General features: G+C 38.5%; 2 protein-coding genes across 2 annotated transcripts in view; both read left to right on the top strand.

The window, feature by feature from the left end:
• Positions 1–26,997, top strand: part of LOC115232537 (protein mono-ADP-ribosyltransferase PARP14-like) — a 172,703-nt gene that overhangs the window by 62,579 nt on the left and 83,127 nt on the right. The gene's annotated exons all lie outside the window — the stretch shown is intronic.
• The window catches only part of LOC118761975, a 53,801-nt gene continuing 30,258 nt past the window's right edge, over positions 3,455–26,997 (top strand). The window contains exons 1-4 of the mRNA XM_036500175.1: positions 3,455–3,597; positions 13,659–13,693; positions 18,301–18,474; positions 23,003–23,235. Of these exons, the coding sequence (XP_036356068.1) occupies positions 13,681–13,693; positions 18,301–18,474; positions 23,003–23,217 (402 nt within the window). The 5' untranslated portion in view covers positions 3,455–3,597; positions 13,659–13,680 and the 3' untranslated portion in view covers positions 23,218–23,235. The remainder of the gene's footprint in view (positions 3,598–13,658; positions 13,694–18,300; positions 18,475–23,002; positions 23,236–26,997) is intronic.

Genomic DNA, 26,997 nt, shown 5'->3' with positions numbered 1-26,997 from the left:
CTTTATTGGCAAGAAATCTTGAAATAAAACTGAACAATGACATACATATGCATGTATGTTTGTATATATGTATGAGTGTGTATGCATGTGTATATGTATGTGTGTGTGCATGGCTGTATGTCATGTATGTATGGTATGTATGTGTGTATTTGTATGTATATGTGTGTGCATGTTTTGGTCACCAATCATAAGAACGAACTCACCAATTACAACGGTCAGGTTTTGCAATGAGTCGAATAAATGAGTGAAGGACAATATTAATTTTTAGTTTGGATGGTCATTTTATTTATATGATTATTATGGTGGTTGTATACACTGGTCATTAGCCATTATGGTCCATCGTCTATGGTAGTTATCTTCATCTGTGAGTGACTACTAGAGAAGGACAGGCTAACAAAATAAGGGTAGGTAGAGAGAGTAAGGTTTGTGTTGTTGAAATTATAAAGTTAGAGGCCCTTTCAGTAAACATCCACTGACCAAAGAGAAAGAAAACCGACTTGGTTGAGTATATATATATATATATATATATATCATCATCATCATTGTTTAGCGTCCGCTTTCCATGCTAGCATGGGTTGGATGGTTCAACTGGGGTCTGGAAGCCAGAAGGCTGCACCAGGCCCAGTCTGATCTGGCAATGTTTCTATGGCTGGATGCCCTTCCTAACGCCAACCACTCCGTGAGTGTAGTGGGTGCTTTTACGTGCCACCGGCACGAGGCCAGTCAAGTCGATGCTGGCAACGGCCACGTTCGGATGGTTCTCTTATGTACCACCGGCACTGGTATCACAGCTGCAATTTCCATTGATGTTGATCGATTTCAATTTTTGATTTGATTTATATATATATATATATATATATACATATATATATATTATTCCTAACTAAGTTATGGGAAACTATACAAAGGCTTTTTCCTCTGTAGCATGCATTTGACATATGGATGCTTCGAAAAGATCTAAGAAGTCACTATACTTTCATAAATTTCCTAGTGTAACAGGAGAGAATAACAGGTGGGGGACTTGTGGGAAAATGCTATCTGCTACTAATATATATATGTACGCGTGCATGATTGTGTGTGTGTGTGCATGCATGTGTATGTGCATAGACACACTGAAGGTTTGTGGAAAAATAAATGCCAACTAGTGGCCACCACTGGAGAAAACCAAATAAATTCTATCGAGGTGACCTACATTCACTTTTATTTCCTATAAAAACTGTTTCAGGTTTTCTTCTAAACAAAGGGGACTTAATAGATAACTTTATGCCCATCACTCTGCTTAATGCAGACTTGAAAATTTTGGCTAAGGTGTTAGCCAAGAGGTTGGCGCTTGTCATCGAGAAACTGGTCAACAAGGCACAAACGTGCACTGTGTGGGCTGGAGCATCCATGGCAACCTCCATCTGATACGCAACATCATAGACAGGATAGTTAAGGAACCTGGCATGGGTGGGGTCCTGATCAATTTGGATCAATCAAAAGCTTTCGATAGGGTAGACTATCGATACTTAGAGGCGGTCCTCAGAGTGGCTGGTTTCGGTCCCGTCTTCCGCGGCTGGATAGCTGCTTTGTACAGAGGTATCCGCTCGGTAATTCGCGTAAATGGACATCTATCAAGACCTTTCGACATTGCACATTTGGTCTGTCAGGGATGCCCCCTCTCGTCGCTTCTATACGTATTGACTTTCGAGCAATTACTGCGGAAGCTGGTGACTCTGAGGGACATCCCGCGAGAATTGGGATGCGGGTCAAGCGTTTCCGCATACGTGGACGACATCACTGTCATAGTGTCTAGCCACGAGCACATTGAGTAGGTTGGCGAGACACAGGAAGACTACAAAGCGGTGACAGGAGCAAAAATCAACCAGAAAAAGTCAGTGGGCTTGTGGCTTGGCACCTGGAGAAGCAAACCCATGCCGTCCACCAGCGCGTCCATTGTGGGATGCTGGACCGATGGTCAGGTTGAGTTGCTTGGAGTCTGGTTTGGTCCGGACCTCCAAATGGAGAAGAACTGGAATGAGATAACGAGTAGGGTGGTCACTCTCACCGGCAATAGGCCGAGAGGAAACTGTCCCTAAAAGTTCAGGTGGAGGTGGCGAACATGTACATCGCGTCCATCATCTACTACCGCCTGACCGTTGTACCTTGTCCTGACCCTTCCATCACCAAACTAGAACGCATTCTCTACCGCTTCTTGTGGAAAGGATGTGTCCTGATGGTCAAGCAATCCATTTGCTGTCAACACCCGTTAAAAGGAGGACTGGGCATGCTGTAGTTGATGATGCGCAGACACACGCTGAGACTGCGACATCTCCGGCTCTATGTAGACGACGGTGAACAGGTGTGGTCGCCGTTTGTGAGGAATGCTTTCCTGCAACTTGTCTCCATGACCACACTGCAGTCATGGATCAAAAAGAGTCTGAGGAAGGGCAAATGGCACCGCGAGTGTCGCATTGCTCTCAAGCAACTATGCTGTCCTGGGTTGACCTTAAGCGACTTCAACACAACCAAAGCATTCTTTAGGGGATTAGTGAAGGGGAGGTACAACGAGCTTGGGGTGAACCTGAGTGTTGATGAGGAATACCTGACCCGCCTGTTCAGGACGACTTTCGGGCCAGGACCTATGGACAACTTCCAGAGATCCCTGGCTTGGTAGTGCTACCAAGAAGTGCTACCTGTTTAGGATAAGCTCTACAGACACAGCTCGAGAAACACAGGGCCGACCTGTGGTCAGAGCGATGAAAATGTTCTGCATGCACTCATGCAATGTCCAACCATTTCCAACCTGTGGGCTTATGTCAAATGACTGCTGTTACGTGTGGGATGAGTCGGTTTATCAGCTGAGTCTATCGTCAATATCGTCACGCCTCCTTTCTTCAAACGGGAAGGAAGAGCTATTTTCATCATACTTGTGGCTATGGTGAAAGAATGTATCTGGTGGACGCATCTGAAAGGATTAGAGACAAATACTTTCCTCTCTGGTCAATCTCTCATCAACTTCTTCAAGTATCACTTGAAAAGGAAAGTGAGAGTAGAGAGGCCAGTTTTGTCTAGCGAATGTTTAAAAAAAAGATGGGTGAATGTAGCAAGGATGGCACGTATGAATGACGAAGCCACCTTGACCATAATCTTACGAACCCGGAAAAATTTAAAACAGAGGGTTACCTACTTGCAAACAAATGTGTTAATATGTGACATTATTGACCGAGGTTACCATGGTCTTTTCCGTAGGCATTTCTTTCCACGGATAAACCTTATTTCTTCCCCCTTTACACGTTACATCATGACATTTCTGTGATACACGATCCCTATTGATTGTTTTTTTTTCTCCCCCAAAAAGAAAAGCTCTACTTTGTAATTTGTCCTGTCTGTGTTCAGCCCTGTGTGGATAATAAAGAAACATATTTTTCATGTCGTCTGTTGTACATAATAATAATAAAATTTTTTCAAGGTAAATTGTATAGAAGAGGGCAGAGGGGAAGCGGTTTTTTCTGGGAAAAACACTGATGTCATACAAAGTTATTGTTAAACCAATAAACAGCTTAAAAACGATCAAATAAAGATTCAAGTTTCAGTTTTACTCAGAGTTGTTACGAGGTAAGTTTTCGTTTTACATCTTCCTAATTTAATTTCTTTAATCCCGTCTCTCCATTGCTTTACAAGTACTTTACACAATCACTTTCAATTCTTTTCACTACATTATAACTATATGGATTTGTTTCCTGTCAATTTTAAGAATGTGTGTGTGTTTGTGTGTGCATGTGTGTGTGCGCGTGTGTACGTATTTCCAAGTTTTGTGGTTATATGTGATGTGTGTCATTATGTATGTCTGCAAAGCCATCGATATTTTCCCCCATCATCTTAAAGCTATTTCTAGTAAATTTCATTCAAGAACATCAACTTTTCTGAAAGTTACGAACAAACAAAATCGATGGATGGGGCACCTGTGTAAGGTATGTCATGTTTTCCTGGTCATAAAATGAAGACCTGTAATAAAGTCACAAATAATTTGTCCCCCACCCCACCCAGGACAAAAGCCTCCTCGGACAATCCCCTCCCCCAGAGGACAAACCTCCCATAGTTTTCCTGTGACTTCTTTTTACCCGGGTTCCTTAAGATTATGTTGCAAGTTTTAATGTACATCAAGCTAGAAATGGCAGCCAGAAGGACAATTGTTTCATTAACAGGGATACTAACACATCAGAAACGTTAGCACGCTGAGCGAAATACTTAGCGTTATTTTGACTGTCTTTACTTTCTGAGTTCAAATTCTGCCAAAGTCGACTTTGCCTTTCATCCTTTCAGGGTCTATAAAATAAGTACCAGTTGCATCCTAGGGTTGATCTAATCGACTGGCCTCCTTCCCAAAAATTTCGGGCCTTGTGCCTCGAGAAGAAAAGAATATTTGAGACGATGGGGTTTTGTGACAAATGACTGCCCCAGTAGAATGAAAATATAGCAAATCCGGGTTAGGTTTGAAACAGGAGTTGTAGTGAGAACCAACCAATGAGGTATGCGAAGACTCGTTTGGATTTGGTTTGAATCTCCATACATACATACATACAGATATAGTATTTATTTCATACATATACACACACACATCGAGGCACTCCGTCGGTTGCGACGATGAGGGTTCCAGTTGATCCGATCAACGGAACAGCCTGCTCGTGAAATTAACGTGCAAGTGGCTGAGTACTCCACAGATCTGTGAATCTCTCAAGGAGATTCAGCATGACACAGAGTGTGACAAGGCTGGCCCTTTGAAATACAGGTACAACAGGAAGGAGGACTGAGAGAAAGTTGCAGTGAAAGAGTACAGCAGGGTTTGCCACCACCCACTGCCGTGGCCTCGTGGAGCTTTATGTGTTTTTGCTCAATAAATACTCACAGCGTTGGGTCTGGGAATCAAAACTGCGATCCTACAATCGCAAGTCCGCTGCCCTAACCACTGGGCCATTGAGCCTCCACACACAGACATATACAATACCTGTATACATTGATAAATGTGGAGCGAGAGGCACAAATTAAGTTTGAAATGCTGTATGGTTTTTAGTGAAAACGTGGGAATCATTTATCCAAGATTTCCCAACAGGTTTTCTATGAATTGAAGCCGCTTTAGTAAAAGGTTACTCTGTAATGTTTGTTGATTACGGAAATATATTTACATGTTACATCATCTTTTTACAATGATTCGTTTTCAATCTTAATTTTATTGCTTTCATTTTGATTTCTTGGGTGCGGCGTTAAAAGGCCGTAACATGATACATGGGTTTTTGTTTACATGTTTTCTTTCTCTCTTTCCCTTCTTTCTTTCTTTTCTTCCTTTCTTTCTTTCTTTCCCTCTTTCTTTATTTTTTCCTTCTTTCCCCCCCTCTCTCTTGTCTTCGTCCTTTTGTGCCCCCTCCCACCAACAAAGTAAAATCAGAAAAATCCCAGAAAGGATAGGAAAAAGATAGGAAAAAAGAAAATATAATAAGAAAAAGGAAATTAGGAGAACATAGGCAAGAAATAGGAAAGGAAAAATTAGAGAAAAATCATAAGAAAAATAATAAAGGTGAGAGAGATACATTAAATAAGAAAAATCACAACATCAAAGTACAGAAGCAGAGATTATATGGAAAAAATAATTGAGAAATGCTGGAGATAACTATGTTGTAAATGACTATGAAGGTATTACAGTGGAGAATTAAGGATTATGAACTTTAAGCCTTATAATGTTTGAAGGTTTTAGTTAATTTATGCATACAAGATGGTTTAAATTCAGATCTTTTATTAATTAACTTGTTTTTATCTTTGAATTTAATGATTTTTACATATACATATATATATATATACCCACACACATATATACATACACACCAGGGGCGTGCACTCTCAGCAATGCAAGGTATGCGCTGCATGCCTTCTTTGTTTCAAAGAAAATACGTCCAGTTGTTTTAGAAATATTGCCTCCCCTTCGTACATCTGCTTTGATAAATGCTTTTAGAAGATCGCATGATACACACTCCCTCTCTGTCTGTATTAGTTTGTCCTTCCTTCCTCTCTCTCTCTATTTTAGTGACTCGATAAATTTATCGCTTGTCATGCGTTGGGAAGATCGCATGAGACCCCCTTCTCTCTGTCTTTGGTAGTTTGTCCCTTCTTCCTCTCTCTCTTAGTGACTTGTTTAAAAGATATGCTAGGAGAAATGGTCACCCCCTTCTCTCTCAGTGATTCAACAAATTCAGTTTGGCGTGTCATGCTGTGCTAAGACCGCATATCACGCCTCTCTGGCTATTTTGACTGGAACAAGAGCTGTCCCATAATTCTAGAGTTAGCCAGCTGAAATGTTGGAATAGCCTTCGCATGTAAGTTTGAAATCTTTTATGCAAAACATCCGTTAGCACTATCATATTTTTAGAAAGTTTTGAAAGCAAAAATATCTATATTATATTTCTTATTTCAGAAATAGCTAATTAATCTTAAATTAATTTAACAAAGGGTATTTTTCCGTTTTGTTGAAATTGACTTAAAATTTACGCCGGCGCTTCCACGTGGGTCCTTAAATAAGAGCAGCCTTTTTCAAAATGAGTGAAATGTGTGTTATAAACGATATTTTGAGAACTAGTTTTTCTAAAAGGGACTTCGATGGGAAAAAATTAATTATAAATCGTGGGAGACCAACACCGAATTTACCTAATTTGCGAAGCTACAACAAGAAATTCACGAAACAATTTCAGGTTAATTCATATGAAAAGAAGAAATGGTTAACTGGAAGTGTTGCTCTTAATAAATTATTCTGTTGGCCGTGTTTACTTTTTGGCTTAGAAAAAAATGTTTGGAATGATAAAGGCTATGATGATTTAAATAATTTACATATGGCTATGCTAAAGCACGAGCGTTCTCAAAGGCATATAAAATGTTTGATAGACCTTAAAATATTCGGGAATGTTCGCATAGACTTACAATTAGATGCACGTAAAAATCAAAGCATACAACAGCATAATGAGAAAGTTCGACGAAACAGATCCATTCTGCAACGATTGATTGATGTTGTTATTTTTTTAGGCCACCAGGAATTATCGTTTCGGGGTCATTTTGAATCTGAAGGCTCTAATAATCGGGGAAATTATAAAGAACTCGTTTATTTGATCAGTAAATATGACAAACAAATGGAAAGTCATTTAGATATAGCTTCTATCTTCACTGGTCTGTCGAACAGAATTCAAAATGACTTGATTGAAGCAATTCATAAAATTATGTTGAATGAGATGCAGAAGGAAATTGACCAAGCAAAGTTTGTTTCTATTCTTGTTGATGAGACATCTGATGTCTCAGCATCTTCACAACTGTCAACAGTTTTACGTTATGTTACAGAAGACTGTGTGACGAAAGAACGATTTATCGGTTTTAGTGATGTTAGTGCAGATCGATCTGCAAATGCTTTATCTGAACATGTTTTTAAATGCATTGAGACGTGGGAATGTGGAAACAAATTGATTGCGCAGACATATGATGGTGCCGCTACAATGGCAGGACAACTAAATGGGTTACAGGCAAAAGTAAGAAATATGAATGTGCGATCTTTATTCATTGTTGTGCCCATATCCTAAATTTAGTTCTTTCACAATCATGCTCTGCTATGAAAGAATGCAAGATATTTTTTGCTACAATAAACGGACTCGGTACATTTTTTACAAAATCACCGAAAAGGGCTAATGCATTAGATAACATTGTTAAAAAAAGATTTCTGAAAGCAACAGCAACTAGATGGAATTACTCCTCACATCTTATTATTACCACAAAGGAAAATTATAATTTCATAATCAGCCTTTTTGAACACATCATTGAAAATCCTGAAGCATGGGATGATACCACCATAAATTCAGCAATTGGATTCTTACACACTTTAAAAGCTCCTGATTTCTTATTTTTGTTAGAGGTATTCAGTGACATTTTTTCTTTTACTGATATTTTATTTAACATACTCCAGAGTAAAAGTCATGACATAGTGTATTGTAAACAGCAAATAGATAAAACTAGAACTGTACTCGAAAACAAACTTGATAATTTTTCAGTCTTTTATGATAGGTTAGGGGAAAAATATGGAGTCGATGCAGGAATCGGAATTCAGAGATCCAAGAATATATCTATTGATCCCCAACGACATTATAGAACGCTTTATAACAAAATTATAAGTACAATAGTTGACCAAATAAAAGCACGATATTCATCCTTAGAAGAGTTTAAATTCATGGAACTTTTGAATTTCAACAAAGTTGATGAGTATTGCAAACAATTTCCTGTGGACTCTTTAGATTCTTTAAGAACAACTTATGGCAGATTTTTTGATGTAATACGATTACAAAGTGAGCTCAATGTGATGTATTCAATGAAAGATTTTAAAAAACCAAGTGTAAGTCATTTAATGAGTTACATTAACAGCACTGATCTTGTTGAAGCTATGCCAGAACTCTTCAATCTGTGCAAGTTGATTTTGACAATTCCGTCTATAGAGCGATCATTTTCTGCATTAAGTAGAATTAAAACATACCAAAGAAATGTGACAGGAGAAAGAAGACTGTCTGGGTTAGCACTAATGTCAATTGAAAAAGATTTATTACAAGAATTGATGAAAAGAGAAGATTTCTATGAAAATGTGATAGATATATTTGCCCAGAAAGATCGAAGAATTGAATTAATTTATAAATGAGCTTAGTAACATTTTAAAACATTAAAAAAAATAATATATTAAAGAGCATATATTACAGGTTTTGCTTAGTGTTTGTTATAACGTAAGGTTCGACCTTCTTACATCAGTATTGTTTCGCAGGAGAAATGTTTTGATTTCTTTGTGAAACCTAACCTACATAGATTTCCCTTTCTGTGCTGCTGGGTGTAGTCTATTTACGGCCGTAAATAAGTGTTTTGTTTCACTTTCAATAAGTGTCTTGTTTCAATCTCAGAGATGTTGACTTCTGCCACAACAGTTTTGGGAGGCTTTTTACAATGTTGAATTTTCGCTATCTTTCATTGTGTGCGCATTCATGTATATGCGTGTATTTTCAATGTGTGTGCGTGACACGTAGTCCTTTAATGTACGGAGTTCAGTAAGTCTCAGAACAGTCAATAATTTTCCCGGAATTGACAAGAAGCATGATAAAGCACCTGACTTGTCTTCGAGAGCGTAACGATCTAAAACCACGGCCATATAATGTAACTAAATGTGTTCTTTTAATTAAATCATTTCACTCAGCTCAACTGATAGGTATAGAGGCTAATGCAGAATCGCACCCCTTTGAAAAACGAATTTATGTGAAAATTTTTTTTCGGATTCCTACCTTTAACAGAGATTCTGAATATGCAAAAATATTGACAGAATCCAATTTCATCTTCATTACATTTCACTTATGATTTTTAGACTTTTCTAAGGGAGAATGAGGATGGGAAAGTACTGACGTTTCGAAGAGCAAAGAATAATACAAACAATACACTTATTTCAGGATCATCTCTGCACAGCCATTTTTTATTCCCTGTTTATTCTGCATATTCAGAATCTCTTATATGTAAATCGTAGGGATACGAAAATGCTTTACTGAAAAATTGCCGTGGGGGGGGGGGGCCAATGAAATTAATTGCATGCCCAACGCCGGGAGTCAACGCACGCCACTGATACACACACATCTATATATATATATCTTTAGTCTTTACATTCTGCGGTCAAATTCCATCAAGGTCAACTTTGCCTTTCCATCCTTTCGGGGTCGATAAAATAAGTACCAGTTGAGTACTGGGGAGAATGTACTCAACTCATCCTCTCCCCCAGATTTTCAGGCCTTGTGTTTACAGTAGAAAGGATTAAAATTGACATAGATGTGTAAATTTGATGTTGAAAGGGAGAAAAAAGCAGTTCAACTCCAATTGAAATCAATTTTTTTCTTGTAACATTGCGTCTGCTTAATGTTTGTCATTGAAAGGGCTCCACTCATTTTCACTTAGACATGCGACTCTTGAAAAAGGAGAAGATGGTCTTTCGGAATAGCTACAAATAAAGGTCAAATCTTTTTTTTTTATTGATAGTTTTTTTTTTCTTTAATTATCTTCTAATGAATTTGGAAATAATGTTTTGGAAAAAATTATTTATTGAACTGCTCAAATAAATAAATTTTTGTAGATTTAATAAATGGAATTTTGTAAAATTTCAGTATGACTTATAAAATTACAGCTCAACTTTAATTGAAATTTCCTGTTTTTTTTTATGTTGCAATTTGTATTTGTGATGAGTGTATTTAGAAACTTTATCTTCCCCTCATTATTTTTTACCAGAAATTCTTTGGGTTCCTGTCTTCCATAGAGGAGATTAGGATTTTGTCTGCAAAATACGTTTTCAAAATGTTGATAACCTTAACCACCACCCCAATTTTGAATTTTTAACTTTTTTTCAAAATTATTTTTTTTAAAGCCACATAGAAAAATAGAGATTACATACCTTTACAAATTTTTTATTTTCAGTTTTTCTTAAAGAAACTCAAATTCCCTCCCCCAACCTGTACCCATCACTTCCGAATGTTTTACTGTTAGCTTTTTTGAAAGCAGGGAAGTTTTTCTAGAAATAATGTCGTTTAGCTGTTGTTTCTAGCACGTTGGGATTCCTGGTGGTGGTCTGATATTTTTGACGTCTGCTATTTCAGTAGAATTCTATGCATGTGTGAAACATCAGACGAAAGTGAAACATTCTGAGTTTTTAGTTTTTTGAAAGCAGGGAGGTGATGGGTGGGTGAGGTGGGGGAAGGGGCATGGTGTGTTTCTTAAAGAAAAACATACAATGAATTGAAAAAAAAACAATATTTAAAAACAAATTTAAAATTAAGAAATTGGGGCAGAGGTGGGGGGAAAATCAAAATTTTGAAAACAGGATTTTTTGACAGAACTGTATTCCCCTATATTCATCATCATCGTTTAGCATCTGCTTTCCATGCTAGCATGGGTTGGACGGTTCAACTGGGGTCTGGGAAGCCAGAAAGCTGCACCAGTCTCCAATCTTGATCTGGCAATGTTTCTACAGCTAGATGCCCTTCCTAACGCCAACCACTCCATGAGTGTAGTGGGTGCTTTTTACGTGCCACCGACACAGGTGCCAGACGAGGCTGATAAACGGCCATGATCGGATGGTGCTTTTTACGTGCCACCGGCACGGAGGCCAGGCGAGGCTGGCAATGGCCACATTCAGATAGATCTCTTATGTGCCCCTGGCACTGGTATCACAGCTACAATTCCCATTGATGTTGATCGCTTTCGATTTTGATTCTGATCTCTCACTTGCCTCAACAGGTCTTCACAAGTAGAGTTTTGATCCCAGGTAAAGGCCATGGGTTATGGTCTCAATAGTCCTGCTGGGTCTTCTCACGCACAGCATACTTCCATAGGTCTCGGCCTCTAGTCATTTCCTCAGTGAGACCTAAAGTTCGAAGGTTGTGCTTCACCACCTCGTCCCAGGTTTTCCTGAGTCTACCTCTTCCACAGGTTCCCTCAACCGCTAGGATGTGGCACTTTTTCACACAACTATCTTCATCCATTCTCGTCATATGACCATACCAGCGCAAATGTCTCTCTTGCACACCACAACTGATGCTTCTTAGGCCCAACTTTTCTCTCAAGGTACTTACACTCTGTCGAGTATGAACACTGACATTAGACATCCATCGGAGCATACTGGCTTCATTTCTTGCGAGCTTACGCATATCCTCAGCAGTCATGGCCTATGTTTCACTGCCATGTAGCATGGCTATTCGTACACATGCATCATACAGTCTGCCTTTTACTCTGAGCGAGAGGCCTTTTGTCACCAGCAGAGGTAAGAGCTCTCTGAACTTTGCCCAAGCTATTCTTACTCTAGCAGTTACACTTTCAGCACACCTGCCCCCGCTACTGACTTGGTCACCTAGGTAACGGAAGCTATCAACTATTTCTAGTTTTTCTCCCTGGAATGTGGCAGAGGTTGGTCTCTGCACATTTTTAGTACTTATTGCTCCTGATCATCTGCCACATACAAAAACTATTTTCCAAGTTAGCTTTCCTTTGACACTGCTGCACCTCTTATGCGTCCATAGTATACACTTGGTGCATATTGAAAGCAGAAATTCAAAAGAGTTTTTGTTGAAAAAACACACCAAAAATGGGTGGTGTACTCCTTCTTTACCTTTGCCAAATTTCATGGTTTTAACAGGTGTAGCGTTTATCTTTACTTTAAAAAAGTGTGGTTGTTTGCTTGTTCGGAATCTCCATTATCGAAAACAGGAATCCTGTGCAAATAAAAATAATCAGAAAGGTTGGTTTTGGGGGGTGGTAACTGTGCACCAGGTCTGCCATAAAAATACATGGTGGGTGTACACATATTAATGGCAGTAGGTTTGAAAATTAGTAAACGGGGCAAAATGAGTAACTTCTGATTCTTCGTTATTTTCTTCTTCCCTGTGTGAAATCCCTTACTTTGTAAGCATTGCATCACCATTTTGTATTGCTACATTATACTTGGGGATACAAACTGGTTGTTGCTGTTGAAGTTGTGGAAGTACAAAGCATAGCCATGGGGCAGGTCCCCTTTTTTTCTTTGTCAAGAAATTTCTCTTCAACTTTGACCCAATTGTAATTGAGATTACTAATAAAATATCTGGATAATTTTTCATGCTAAACAATCAATATTGATTTCTCTGCTGGATTCCAAGTCAATTTTTCCTCACACTAATGTCTAATTCGATAATCTTCAAGTTTCCCAAAAGTTACGAGTAATGACTAATTTCAGTAATTTCTTCTCTTTAACTGCATGATGGGTAAATGAATCACAAACAGAAAATTCCAGCAGATTGTGAAGAAGAAGAAGAAGAATATTTTATGTTGGGTTTTCTTATATTTAGTCGAATTTCATATCATGTGCCATTTTTTCCCTGATCCTCTTTCATTTGATTTAGATTTTTAAATGTTATTCTTTTGGCATGTCTGAATGTTTCTGACGTTTTCAGATGGATATCTGTATGTGTCTGTTTTCTGAAGAACTGAAGCAACACATTTATATTATCTTGCCTTACTCATTTTGCCCCAGCCAAATTTGTCTTTTACATGCTCAAAGACGACAACAATAATTTTCTGAAATAGCAGTCAGATTACGTTATAATGTTTTCAATGCATTTATGGAAGGCCTTTTGCTTAGCTGATGTAGTTTTTGTAGGGTAAGTAAGCATTTGTAACAAAAATATCTTTCATCTCTAACTCAAAACTGCATTAAAAACACCCCCTTTTGACTCGCCTCCCCTCCCTTGAGGCACATCACAATGTTTTTCCAAATTTCAAGTTTCATTTTGTGAATCTCTGTGAAGTGTGTCAGTATGTATGTGGCCCACCTAGCATCAACAGAAACCTGAAAAGAAAAGCTGCTGTAGAAAGGGTGTCACGGTAGCCAAATGCTGATGAGAGTGAACCACTTGAAGAATTGGATGCAGGCGGATATTGGAGGTGTTAACATGTTGTTTGAAATAACTAGGGGAACGATTTTTGTCTCTCCCTTAACTGTGAGAAAGAGAAAGAATATGAGAGAGAGGGAGTGAAAACCAACTTTGAGTACAAATGATGTATTCAATGCCTTAACGATGTTTTTTCCTAATTATTTTATTTTCATTTTGCAGAGCAAAAATACATGTTGAAATCATGGCAGAGAAAGGTATTTATTTATTTTTTAATCATAGTTTTGTAAAATTTTCTCTTTTTGACTTAAATTTTCAAAAATAATACTTGTGAAAATTTACAGAAATAAAACAATAAAACCTTTACCCATCATCATCATCAGCAGCAGCAGCTTTTTCATCATCATCATCATCATCATTTTTGCATCCCCTTTTCCTTTGCTTGCATAGATAAGATGGAATCCATTGAAGCAGAATTTTCTACGGCTGGATGCCTCTCCTGTCACCAACCTTCACCTGTTTCCAAGCAAGATAATATTCCTCTAATACCAAACATGTTTCTGTAGAGGATTGGAAACAAAGGACACTGTTTGTTTCTCTGTGTCTGTCATTGACCACCACCAGGGAATGCCAAGAAAACTATATAAACACACACACACATTTTTCTTATATACATATATGTGTGTGTGTGTGTGTACTAGAATGAAAAAAAGTGCAGGTGCAGAATGCTAGAATATTCTTATGTATCGAATCTGTAAAAATAAAGGACAAGAAGAAAAAAAGACACAAAAAGTATTTTTGCTGAAGTTTGCTAAATAATTTTCCGAAATTGTTCATGAAATAGTGTGTGGGCGTGCACTTTTTTGGGTTTTTAAATATTTTTTTGCTTTTTAATGCAATTCTTTTATCAATTCAAGTCAATAGTTCTGATTAAAAACATTTCTCTTATTTTTAGTTTTATATTATCTATTTTTATTTTTTTAATTTTCTTCTCAACTCATTAACCAAAAATTTTAAATCACTGAAATTGTGTTAAAATTATATTCATGTAGAATATAAGTAATTCAAAAATAAGAGTCAAAAATAGTCAAAAACATTTTAAAAAACAAAAGAATGAATTTCTTTAAAGTTTTCATTCCCAGATAACAAAGGACTTTCTATTTAGTCAGAAGAATTTTTTTTTAAAAATGGAAGCTAACAAACAAATTGAGTGCAGAAATGTGAAAATGACTCTGACTCTTTAAAAGAAATTTAGGGGTTATAATACATTGTCAATTTTGATAAAATTGCTATTATGTGGCAAGTTCTGTTGAACTAGTGTTATTGTGCCTGACATCATATCTGTGCCCATTAAGTCTTTTGTTTAATTGTTCTGTTGTGCAACCAACATAAATTAAGTTGTGTTTCATGCATTCTGCCACGTACACCAAATTTGATTTCTGCATGTCCCACCTTCTGAATAAATCATAACATTTCTGTTATGATTCCTGATGGAATTCCCTTGACTCATGTTGTTGCACAATGAACAGAGCTTAACTCTCTCACGACGGTTTTTTTCAAGATATGACATTCAGAAAGTCCAGTGTTAAGAATTCTTGGAGTTAAAGCTAGTGGTTAATATTTATCTTATATTCTTAATAAATTTGTTCCTTTCCCGAAAGGAAAGGCTTTTCAATTGCCTACGTAAACCACAGAAGTCATTCACTTTCTATCACCCACCCAGAAATGGTTTACTCCTAGAAAGATGACTAAAAGTAATGAGTTCCTCACATGAACATTCTAAACCATTTTTATCACGGAATAGGTTCCATATTTTAAGTGAAGAATTTGAGCAAAACCCAAAAAGTAGTCACAGATCTAATGAAAGTGAAACTCTGAAAAGCACTCTCCCAAGAAAATCCATCATGCATCATCATCGTTTAGCGTCCGCTTTCCATGCTAGCATGGGTTGGACGGTTCAACTGGGGTCTGGGAAGCCAGAAGGCTGCATTAGGCCCAGTCTGATCTGGCAATGTTTCTACGGCTGGATGCCCTTCCTAATGCCAACCACTCCGTGAGTGTAGTGGGTGCTTTTTACGTACCACTGGCACATACGAGTGAATAATTTGATCTAAACTAAAACTTTCACCAGACGATGTCCCTGTCTTAGAGTTTGTGGTTCTGGTTGTATATGTGTTCCATGAGTTCTTGAGTGTTTGTCTTTATTGCTTTGAAGTTAATGATGTTGGAATTGTGCTGGTGTTGGGATGTGCGACCTAAGTGTCATGTATTTGAATTGGGTTCTACATGTAACGGTGGTGTGTGTGTGTGTGTCAGTGATGGTGGTGGTGGTGGTGGTCAAGGTAATGATAGGGTGACAATGTTGTTGGCAATTCTAGTGTAGTTGTTGCAGGTGAAGTTTGTGAAATGGTTCTGAAAGACGTCTCCCTTTTTGATCATACATCTTACCATTTTGTGTTGGGGGCCGGTGTGGTTTTGTCCTTTTTCTCTTTTGTTAGACCAGCTAACTTTGTGCCATTTCAGCTCTTTTTCTGTCCCTTTCACCACATGACATGTTTGAGTAGTCCAAAAATGGGAGGGGCATGTCTTGGGGAGTCTTTAGCTGTTTGTTCTGTTGATAAAGTTATTGTTTTGGGGGATTCTGGTTGTTTTTGCTGCTGTCTAGGATGTGGAAGCCATTTACATGGGTGTATTTTCTGTTCTGTTTGCTTCCACTGTTGGATGTTGAAGATGCTGCTGTTACCGTTGTGTTTGCAACTGTAGTGGTCACTTGCTTCTGCTGGTGATGGTGTTGGTATCAGCAGAAGTGGTGATCTCTTGTCTCTATTTTGTTGTGGGCCTTCAGGTAATTTGTATCCACACACTGGTGACACCTCAGCTTTCTGCCCCCAACACCCACATGCCATCTGACAAATTTATAATGTCGGGGATTACTTATAGACTTTCTTGATCCATCTGCACCTACAACTCCTGGCATTGCTCCAACCAGTGTTGCTTTTGCAGTTTCTGCACCTGCAAGGTATGCATTTTGTTCTCGATGTCCTGGAGGACAGTTGTCCAGGTCTGGTGGTATGTCTCCACTTTTAATTTTTGCTACTCAATGGCCCAGGTATGAGAACTAGTTCTTCATTCTTTTTAGTGCTTCCTTACCGTTTCCTCTGTGGCAAATCCCATCTCTACAGTGTCATGTCACTTCCCCTTTGCAATGCACCTTCCATGCTGGTCGTAGACACTTTTTGTTGATTTGTTGTATCCCCTGTTCTAGTTTCTGACATTTTACCCCTGTTGTTATGCCTTCGATGTCTTCGGGGGTGTTAAGAGTTTCTTCCATTTCTTTTTAACCTGCTTCTTGCATTTTTTTAAAATCATCCATTGACAGCTTTCCATTTTCTTGTGGCACTGGTTGAATTTGCATGTATTATGGATAAAGAGTTTGTTTTTTCGTTTTTCGTGTTCGTTTTTGTTGTTTTATTGTGGTTGGTGTTTGTGATGGTGATGGTGGTGGTGGAGGTACAGGTGCTGTTTACAGGTTATTTTCCTTTTATCTTTTTGTTGGTCTTGGTTATGATGATAATGATGATGATGATGTTGTTGTTCCTCTTGATTCTGCTGCTTTTCCCATGTTTGATAGATCAGCCAGAGTCGTGAGGTTGACATTGAAAGGAAATTTCCCCACCCAAAACCACGTCTCGGTTTAGCGACAAACACTCTGCCATATTAAATGTATGAATAAATATTTCGAAAAGAATTACTTTCTTCTTGAAATTTTGCCACTTATTGCAGAGAACACTGACTTTCGCTCAGATTCTTATGGTCTGCTCCAAACACTATACAACAGAAAGAAGGGAATGAAAAAGCGACTTATTACAATGAAAAGCAAGTCAATAATCCACAGAACATTCTGGAATATGTTTAGCCTTGACGATAAACAACAGCAACAACAAGAACAATAATAGTTTCCAGAAATTCTTGGTCTGGCTACCGAGGAGCAGCGCTGGCATAAACTCTATGGATGGGACTGGCTGAGATGCCCTTGTACAGTGTCCAAGCATTTCTGATCTGCAGAGTCATGTTGAACAGCTGTTGGCACATGTAGGAAGGATCTGGCTATGAGTTGAGTCTGTTTTGAGGATTACCCCATCACTGACCTTTAACAAAGCAGGGCAGATGGGTGATCCTGGATTTGTGGGGTTCATTGACTGGTGCTTTCTTTCCCTTCATCCTTAATGTGACCCCCCCCCCCGATTGTAAAATGTCCAAGTAATGCCCCTCACTTACGCCCTTGTGGCAAATAAAAGAAATCATCATCATCATCATAATTATTGCATTCTATATTAATCAGCAGGGATGTTGCATTGATGTTTGATGAAAACAGGTCATCTCAAATCCGAAGAATCTTTCTCTATCTACATAACGGTCTGCTAGTTATAAAGCTTTTCATTGAGTACTGCCTCCTCCAAGTGTTGCCTTTTGGTGATACCTCACACACAAATCCTATGATGTCCACAGTTTCTGTCTACCAAATGTCAGTCACAAGGCTCTGGTCATCTTAAGGCTGTGATAGGAAGATACTTGCTCAAGGTGCTGTTGGACAGTGGGATTGAACTAAAACCAATTAATTGTACAGGGAACCTCATAATCTTCTCAGCTATCAAGCAAAGAAAGCTAGAAAAGGCAGATAAATCTTCCTCATGTACCAACTAACATCTTAAAGATGGAAGGACACTTGAGGGTGTTTATGGTCAGAATGTCTCTGACCTGGTTCTACACTTCAACACCAATACAACCATGCCCTCCACTCATAAATAATTACTTTATATTCTCAATGATATTTTGAAATTTCTTCTGCTGTTTTGATTTTCAGATGCAGAAAATCTAGTCTGGCAAGAAGATGCAATAATTGTGTCAAATGGCCCCAAAGACATGTCTGAAGAAATGTTAATTGATTTTTTGGAAGAGAACGGGAAATTAGAAATTGTACATGTCTTCCCTGGAAGAAAACCTGGAACTTTTCTTGTGTATTGCCAAAATGAAATTGGTAAGTTTCTTCAAGTTTGATTTGTTCTGAAAAAGATTTCTTGAATCTTCTATTATTCTTTTGTTCTTTTACACCTTTCAATTATTTGACTATGACCATGCTGGAGCACCACCTTTAGTCAAAGAAATCTTTGTACTTATTCTATTGGTCTCTTTTGTTGATCTGCTAAGTTTTGGGGACATAAACACACCAACATCAGTTGTCAGGTGATGGTGGGTGTACAAACACAGACAGAAAACATACTTAGATATATATACATATACATATATATATATATATATATATCTTGATAGAAATGGTAAGAAAACAAAAGAATGAAAGAGACCTTGATATTATGTAAATAGAGGAATTTATGTGTCAATTATTCGGTAGCCATGATAAAACTCTGAGTTTTAGATGTTCGGGCAGAAACCCAAGCTGGCATCTCTTCAGTTATTGGGCCATCGAAAAATATGCTATGAAAATGACCGTTAAACAAAGTGAAATTACTTTGTGATTGACCGTTATTAAGAGAAAAGAGCTATTAGAATGACCGCTAAGTAATAGCTCTTTTGTCTTAATAACGGTCAATCACAGAGTAATTTCCCTTCGTTTAACGGTCATTTTCATAGCATTTTTTCAATGGCCGGATAACTGAAGAGATGCTCGAATGGGTTTCCGCCCCAACATCTGAAACTTTTATCATGGCTACCGAATAATTGACATATATTTATATTTACAGATATAGATATTTATGTATGTATGTATGTATGTAGGTAGGTAGATAGGTAGGAAGGTATGTATGTATGTATGTATATACATGATGGGCTTCTTTCAGTTTCTGCATACCAAATCCACTCACAAGGCTTTGGTTGGCCCAAAGCTATAGTAGAAGACACTTGCTCAAGATGCCATGCAGTGGGACTGAACCCAGAACCATGTGGCTGGGAAGCAATAGGATTTGTATATGTTTTATGTTTAGCTTCAATAATTAGACTGTGACCATGCTGGGGCACCACTTTGAAGATCTTTTGTGTCAAATGAATTAACCCCAGTAGTTCTTACTTTTTAAAGCCTGGTAATTTATTTTATCACTTCATTTTGCTGGTCTGCTAAGTTACAAGAACATAAACACACTGATACCAGTCATCAAACAATGGTGGATAACAAACAGACACACACACACACATACTGGGCTTCTTTCAGTTTCCATCTACCAAATTCACTCACAATGCCTCAGCCGAACTGAGGCTACAGTAGAAGATTCTCACCCAAGGTGCCACGCAGTGGGACTGAACCCAGAACCATGTGGTTGGGAAGCAAACTTCTTAGCACACAGCCCTGTCTGCACCTATTTATATCTTTTATTTCTTCCCAGATTTTGCTTTTTGGTTTCTCACATTTATCAGAAAAGGAAGAAATTTGTCAGGAATGATGGTTATCAGGCAGGAAATCAGAAATATTAGAGATGATGTATTATCAGTGAAACTGATTCCAGTATTTGACCGTTCCTTCAGTTTCTAAACATTGGAAAGAGGGAAAGTAAATGGAATATTTTACCATCTTTGTTTGATTGATAGAGGGAACTTGTTACAAATGTAATTTCTATCTAAAACAAAATGGAAAGAAAACTGCGTCTTTCCCTTGTAGATGCATATTGCAGAATAATAAAACAAATATATAGTTTAATTCTAAAACAAAATATATTTTGTGTGTCTTGGGAGGGTCAGTATGCCAATAATAAACACATGCTCTGGTTCTGTTTCCCTTCTTTATAGTTATTTGCCAAGTGGTCACTTAAGACTTGCATAGACTAGAGAGGAACGGGAGCAGTATGTTCTGATGGATATGCAACATCAGTGTGCATGTATGACAAAGTGGTAATGTGCTGAGAGAAAAGTTGGTTGTAAGCGGAATGAATTGCTGCATGCAAGAGACAAGATTGCATTGGTTTGGACATGTGATGTGTATGAATGGAAATAGCTGTATATAGAAGTGTTGATTGCTTAAAGGGGATGGCAGCTGTGGAAGAGAGAGCCAATCTCAAGATGACAATGGATTGAGATGTCTGGTAATAGAAGGTTCTCGAGAAGACCTGCCCACCCCACTGCTGTGTCTTTCACCCCTATCTAACATTAAATCATTCATCACACCCTACCTCAATAGACCAAAACTACATCTCTGCTCCTCTTCTTCATGCACTATGCTTACCTCTCCCTCTCTTCTCCTGCAATCCTGTCCTTCCTCTCCTGCTGGCATTCACATGAACCCCCTATTCATGCACCCTGGGAAATCCAATACTATCCCATTTACATTCCCATCCTCATACATTAAGAGTATACCCTGACACATTACCACTGTGTCTCTCTCTCTCTATCTGTCTCTTGCTCTTTCCCTCTGACTCGGGTAACCATGTCTCTCCATGTCGTGGAATGCTTCCCACCCCCACCCAAGTGAATGAAAGTGGATTAGCACATTGCTATAAAATGGAGAACTGTCTGAGTGTCAGCGGTTGATTGGTTGGCAAGCAGTTGACTGTGAGCCGTTTGGCAGAGAGTGCTTAACCTCATGTTTCTTCTGTCCTTCGTTGAATTATTTACCAACACACAAGGATACAAAACTCCACTACAGCAAGACATCTGTTTCCATCCTTTTGTCATACTTTATCTACACATCACCTCACACCACAAAGCCACCTCCTTCAATACCACAGCCCCTCCTCTCAAAGGATCTTTGTTTTGCAAGTTACTTGGTGATATTGCTGGGTCTGGTGCCATGTATAAAGCATCCAGTCCACTCTGTATAACGGTTGGCATTAAGAAGGGCATCCTGCCATAAAAACTATATGAGAGGAGACCATACCAGTGCAGGTGCTCCTTAAAATGCCCCTAGCCCTCTCTGTGAAATGGTTGGCATTAGGAATGGCATCCAAATGTAAAAACCAAGCCAAAGCAGACCCCCCACCCACTCTATCCCCTCTACTACTCATACCCTGGTCACTTCCTTTTGGACAAGCCTTCTCTCACTCATTCTTGACCCTCTCCCATCTTCCTTCTCCTTCCTTGTCCTGCTACTAGCCTTTCACCCTTTCAGGGTTCAAGTAATAAGTACCAGTTGAATACTGGAGTTGATGCAATCAACTAACCCTTCCCTCAAAAATTGCTGGCCTTGTGTCACAGTTTGAAATCAAGAGACATTTGGGGATCTGTGCTGGTGGCACATAAAGAACATCTTTTGAATGCTGGGCATCATGGAGGAAAAGTGGCTGAGTTCTTTTCGAGCGTTGGACCTCAAGAGGCAATGACCAAGATTTTTGGTATTATGTCATGTTTGGGAAGATTCATCAAAACATGTAAAGGGACCAATTACACTCTCGGAGTGGTTGGCGTTAGGAAGGGCATTCAGCCAAAGAAAACCATGTCAAATCAGACTGGAGTCTGATGCAGCCTTCCAGCATGCCAGCCCAGTCAAACCGTCCAACCCATGCCAGCATGGACAACAGAACTTAAATGATGATCTATCTTTAGAAATGGTTGGGTGTTATATGTATTTTTAGCGAAATAGTTTGTTTTTGTTCATTTTTGTCTAAATAACTTCATCACTAACTTGTCTCTGATATTGTCATGTCTTTCACCAAAGTACAATATTCTAGAATACAAGAATGAGCCCAGACGAGAAATGTTGAAATTCCCATCTCTACCTTAAAATACACACTTTTAATGATCTGAAGACCTTTACACAGTTGCTCAGGCTGATAGAAATAGCAGGAAAGTATCCCTCCCATTACATTCTGCCTTCTTCAAAACAGAAGCTACCATTCTAGATATTGGAATGGTCGTGGCTGGATTATCTTTCATCATAAATCTGCTCAGTCAAATTTTGTTTCTTATGTTTTACACTTAACTTGTCCCTAAATAGAAATACCTTTTACATTTAAGGATCAGTAAACAAAAACTAAAGGACCCATGATCATCATCACTGTTTTAACATCCGCTTTTCCATGCTTGCATGGGTTGGACAAAATTTGATGATGAGTTGGATTTTTTCTGCAGCTGGATGCCCTTCTTGTTGCCAACCTTCACCTATTTCCAAGTAAGGTAATGTTTCCCAGTGACCAGACATGTTTTAAGGAAGATTGGAAATGAAGGACACTGCTTGTATGACAGGGACACTCGTTTACAACAAGCAAGGAGACAGTAACATACAGACGGACAGACAGACAGATGGCTTCTTTCAGTCTTCATCTACCAAATCCACTCATAAGGCTTTGGTCAACCCAAGGCTATAGCAGAATACATTTTTTCCAAGTGCCACACAGTGGGACTGAACCCAAAACCATATGGCTGGGAAGCAACCATCTTACCACACAGCCACACCTGTGCCTATATGGAGTTGTTAAATAATTGGAACTGCATTTTAATGCTAAAATCTCCAAATTTGAAGAATTCTCAAAATCATTTCAATCTAAAATGTGTTTTAAAACATCAGTAAATTGACTTCAATTTGATCTTTTACCAAAATGTATTTCCATTCATTGTATTTATTGCAGATTTTGAGTGTGTTCAGAGGATGTGCAAAAAAAAACCCTTAAAAGGAAATCAACTGAAAGTGAATAGAATTAAGGAAATAAACAGTGTTCAAGTGAAAAACGTTTCTTCAAATGTCAGCTCTGACAGTCTTCAAAGCTATTTTGGAAATAGAAAAGAAAGTTCGGTGGAGATATTTCTTCAGTTCAACAACAAACCTCTGATACTTACATTGTAAGTTTTAAAGAGGCGTATGGTTATGGTAAGTAATTTTTTTCTGCTCTCTTTGTCTAGTCTACCTATCAGAGTCAGTTATTAGCATTCTTTTAATTCAGGTTTTGTTGGAACTCCTGGAGGCTTGCTATCCACAGCCTACGGTACCATGCTATCTGTTCTGTTCAGCCATGTAATATTTTCTTGATGATAATGGCTGTGACAAGGAGGCAGACTTGTGTAACAGCTCTACTCGGCGCTCTGTCCTCATTTCCTCTTAATATCTTCTGATACTGTCCCCAGGGCCCCAATAATAATTAATATTATCTCCATCTTTCACAGTCAAGCACATTTAAGAGGATTGTCTACTTGTTCACCTAACTAATTGTGGGTCAAAGGCGTATGCAACATCAGTTATAGAGCACTTGTGGTTCACCTTGTCCACAACGACTAGGCCTGGCTTGTTGTACTCAAGCACTTGGCCCATTCTGATTTGAAAATTCCCACAAGATTTTACAGGTCTCTGACTCTGTGATTCTCTGTGGTTTCTGTTTGTACCATGTTTTGCTTCTCTCTAACCCCAACTTTCCTTATACTTTCCAATGCAGCACTTTTGCAACCTCATCATGGTTTGGGGCAAGTTGAGAGCATTCATTCACAGTAAGGGCAATGGCTTCATCAAATTATTATTATTATTATTATTATTATTGAGTGAGAGAGTAGTGCATGCCATCAAAGTGATACTGGGGTAAAATATATGAAGCCCAGTATAACCATCATGATAAGGGTACACCAGGCACATGCATCACAACCATATGTGCGTGACATGGTGATCTCATATCAAGATAAACAGCGCATAACCTTGCATGTGGAGCCCAGTTAGAATTTTCTTTTGGTCGAGTAACCCATCCTGCTCAAAAGGTCCCCAAATAAGGGTTGTTTAAGGATGTTGAACGAAACACCCATGTTTCCAGAAGAGAATTATTCAAACCGCAAACAATCACTCACAACACATGGTTATGATGCTCCCCCACTACTTCTTCTCGTGAGCAGAGAGGCACATATCACCAGCCACTAAGAGACATGCTCAACTGGTTAAGGTCAAACAACTGACAAGCAAATCCGTGGTATTGAGCAGAATATTTGCTGTAACCCATCTTTTATAGCAAGACAAAATAAGGTACATGATATCACTTCCAATCAGTTAAGATCAGAAGCCACGAGAGCCACTGCCTGGTACTGCATCAAGGCATATTATTATAATTGTTGTTGTTGTTATTGAGAGAACAGTGCATGCCATCAAAGTGACACTGATGTAAAATATACAAAGGTACACCAGGCACATGCATCACAACTATATGTGCACAACATGGTGATCTCATATCAAGATAAACAGGGCATGATCTTGCAGGTGAGGCCTAGTTAGAATTTTCTTCAGGTTGAGTAGCTCTTCCCACTCAAAAGGTCACTGAACAAGGTTTTTATAAGGATGATGAATAAAACACCCATGTTTCCTTGTTTCAGAGGTGAATTATCCAAACCCCAAAGAATTTTTCTCAACACATGGTTATAATGCTCCTCCACTACTTCTGTTCATGAGAGATGCACATATTGTCAGCCATCAAGGGACATGCTCAACTGGTTAAGGACAAGCAAATCTGTGGTATGAGCAGAATATTTTCTGTAGCCCATCTTTTCATACCAAGACAAAACAATGTGGATGATAACACTTCCCAATCATTTAAGATCAGATGCCAAGAGAGCAACTGTCTGGTACGGCATCACATTATTATCAGTATCAATAACATTAATATGCTTAGTTTTGTTTGTTTTTGTACATACATAGTGTGTCACACTTACTGCAAAGAAGTGAGTGGTAAGGACAGAGAGGATGAAAGAGAGAGAATGAGGAAAGAGAGAGAGTGAGAGAGAAAGAGAGAGAGAGAAAGTGAGAGGCAGTGATTGGTGTTGGTGTTTGTATTGTGTTTTGAATGTTCATACATACATACATACATACATACACACATTGTTAAATCAAAAGCAGGAGAGGGGAGGGACACAGGAAGTGAGAGAGAAAGAGAGAAAGTGATAGAAACAGTAGATACATAGATCCATAGAAAAGTTGATACATAGACACGTAGTTAAATCAAAGCAAATAACTGCAGCAAATATTGGATGTCACTTTCGCTTTTCATTACCACACGAGGATAAAATTAACTCGCAAGTGGCTGAGTACTCCACGGACATGCATATCATTATCTCAACCTCACACAGAAATTGACAAGGCTTGCCCCTTTGAATTACAGCTAGAATTCATTTTGGCCAGCTGAGTGAACTGGAGCAAGACAGATCTTCAAGTGATTGGAAGAAAACAAATAAAGATCTTATATAGGGGCAGGAAAATCATTTTAATCTTTAGGATCAATATGGATGTTAATCCAATCATTTGTGGGCCTCACAGATCAGGAGGCAAAGCCCCCAGATCACAGGGTGTTGTTATCAAACTGAGTGTGAGTCGAGGGTGAATACACGACGGAATAGCAATAATTTCGTCTTAGCTTTCATTGATAATGCTAAACACACGACATTTTTGACTTACGATTTGGAGCATTTCCTTTTCTTTCACTCTTTTTAAAAAATGGCACTCCATTGGTTATGATGATGAGGTTCTGCTCATAAAATTAACGTGCAAGTGGCTGAATACTCCACAGACATGCATACCATAAGGTAGTTCTCAAGGAGATTCAGCCTCACACAGAATGTTACAGGGATGGCCCCTTTGATTTCCAGCTACGACTCACTTTTGCAAGCTGAGTACACTGCAGCAAAGTGAAGTAGAGTACCTTGCTCAAAAACACAGTGCACCGCAGGGAATCATTCTCGTGACTTTACGATCATGGGCCGAATACACCTAAGCACCTTCACTCTCTTAACCGTAGAGAAAAGGAATGAAGTGAGAGAGGCAGAGAAAGGAAAGCCTCAGTCATTTAAAACGACAATTAGACTGGAATACGATCGATCTTTCCTTGCTTCTTTACTCTTAACAATGAAGAAGAGGGAAAGTCTTTCATTCTGGCAGTTCTAGAACAATCCACTGTTACTTCTCTCTTCTTTCCTCCCACCTCCAGTACTTATTTACCTCCTTTCATAGTTCTTCATGTCTTTTAGTTGGGGGGAAAGACCATGTTTTTATTTTCAGGCATGTTTAATGTTTTCTCCACAAACTACAATAAAGCCCCCACTCTGTTCCTTTTCTTTTCATACAAAAACTAATCCAAATTTCGAACAGGGTACAGCTGTGAAAAGAGCCCAGAAAAATGAGTAATACCCCCTACAAAATGGGTGGGGGAGAAAAGTTGCCAACAGGTGGCTACATGAAGTTCAACTCTATACTTTAAAGAGTGTCTTCTACTAAAGAGTGTCTACTGACCGAAGCCTCATGAGTGAATTTGGTGGATGGAAACTGAAAGAAGCCCATCATATATATATTAATGGGGAAAGCTTGGTCTGCAATGTTTGCAGCGTGTATGCTTGTCAAGAGCAGGCCTCGTCACTCACCAACAGAGCCACAAATGCAAAATATAAGTTAGTCCCAGAGTGCACAATGTTCCTGAAGGTCAGCAATGGTCTTCCTTGGTCATGAGTGGACGGCCATCATATATGTGTGGTGTGTGTGTATATATATATATATATATATATTATATATATAATATATACATTATATATATATATATATATATATATATATAATATACATAACATATAGATATATATATATATATATATAAATATTATATATATAAAA

Source organism: Octopus sinensis, linkage group LG1 (assembly GCF_006345805.1).
Source record: "Octopus sinensis linkage group LG1, ASM634580v1, whole genome shotgun sequence".
Lineage (NCBI taxonomy): Eukaryota > Metazoa > Mollusca > Cephalopoda > Octopoda > Octopodidae > Octopus > Octopus sinensis.
The sequence above is the reverse complement of the archived record's forward strand: the minus strand, read 5'-3'. Positions and strand labels throughout refer to the sequence as shown.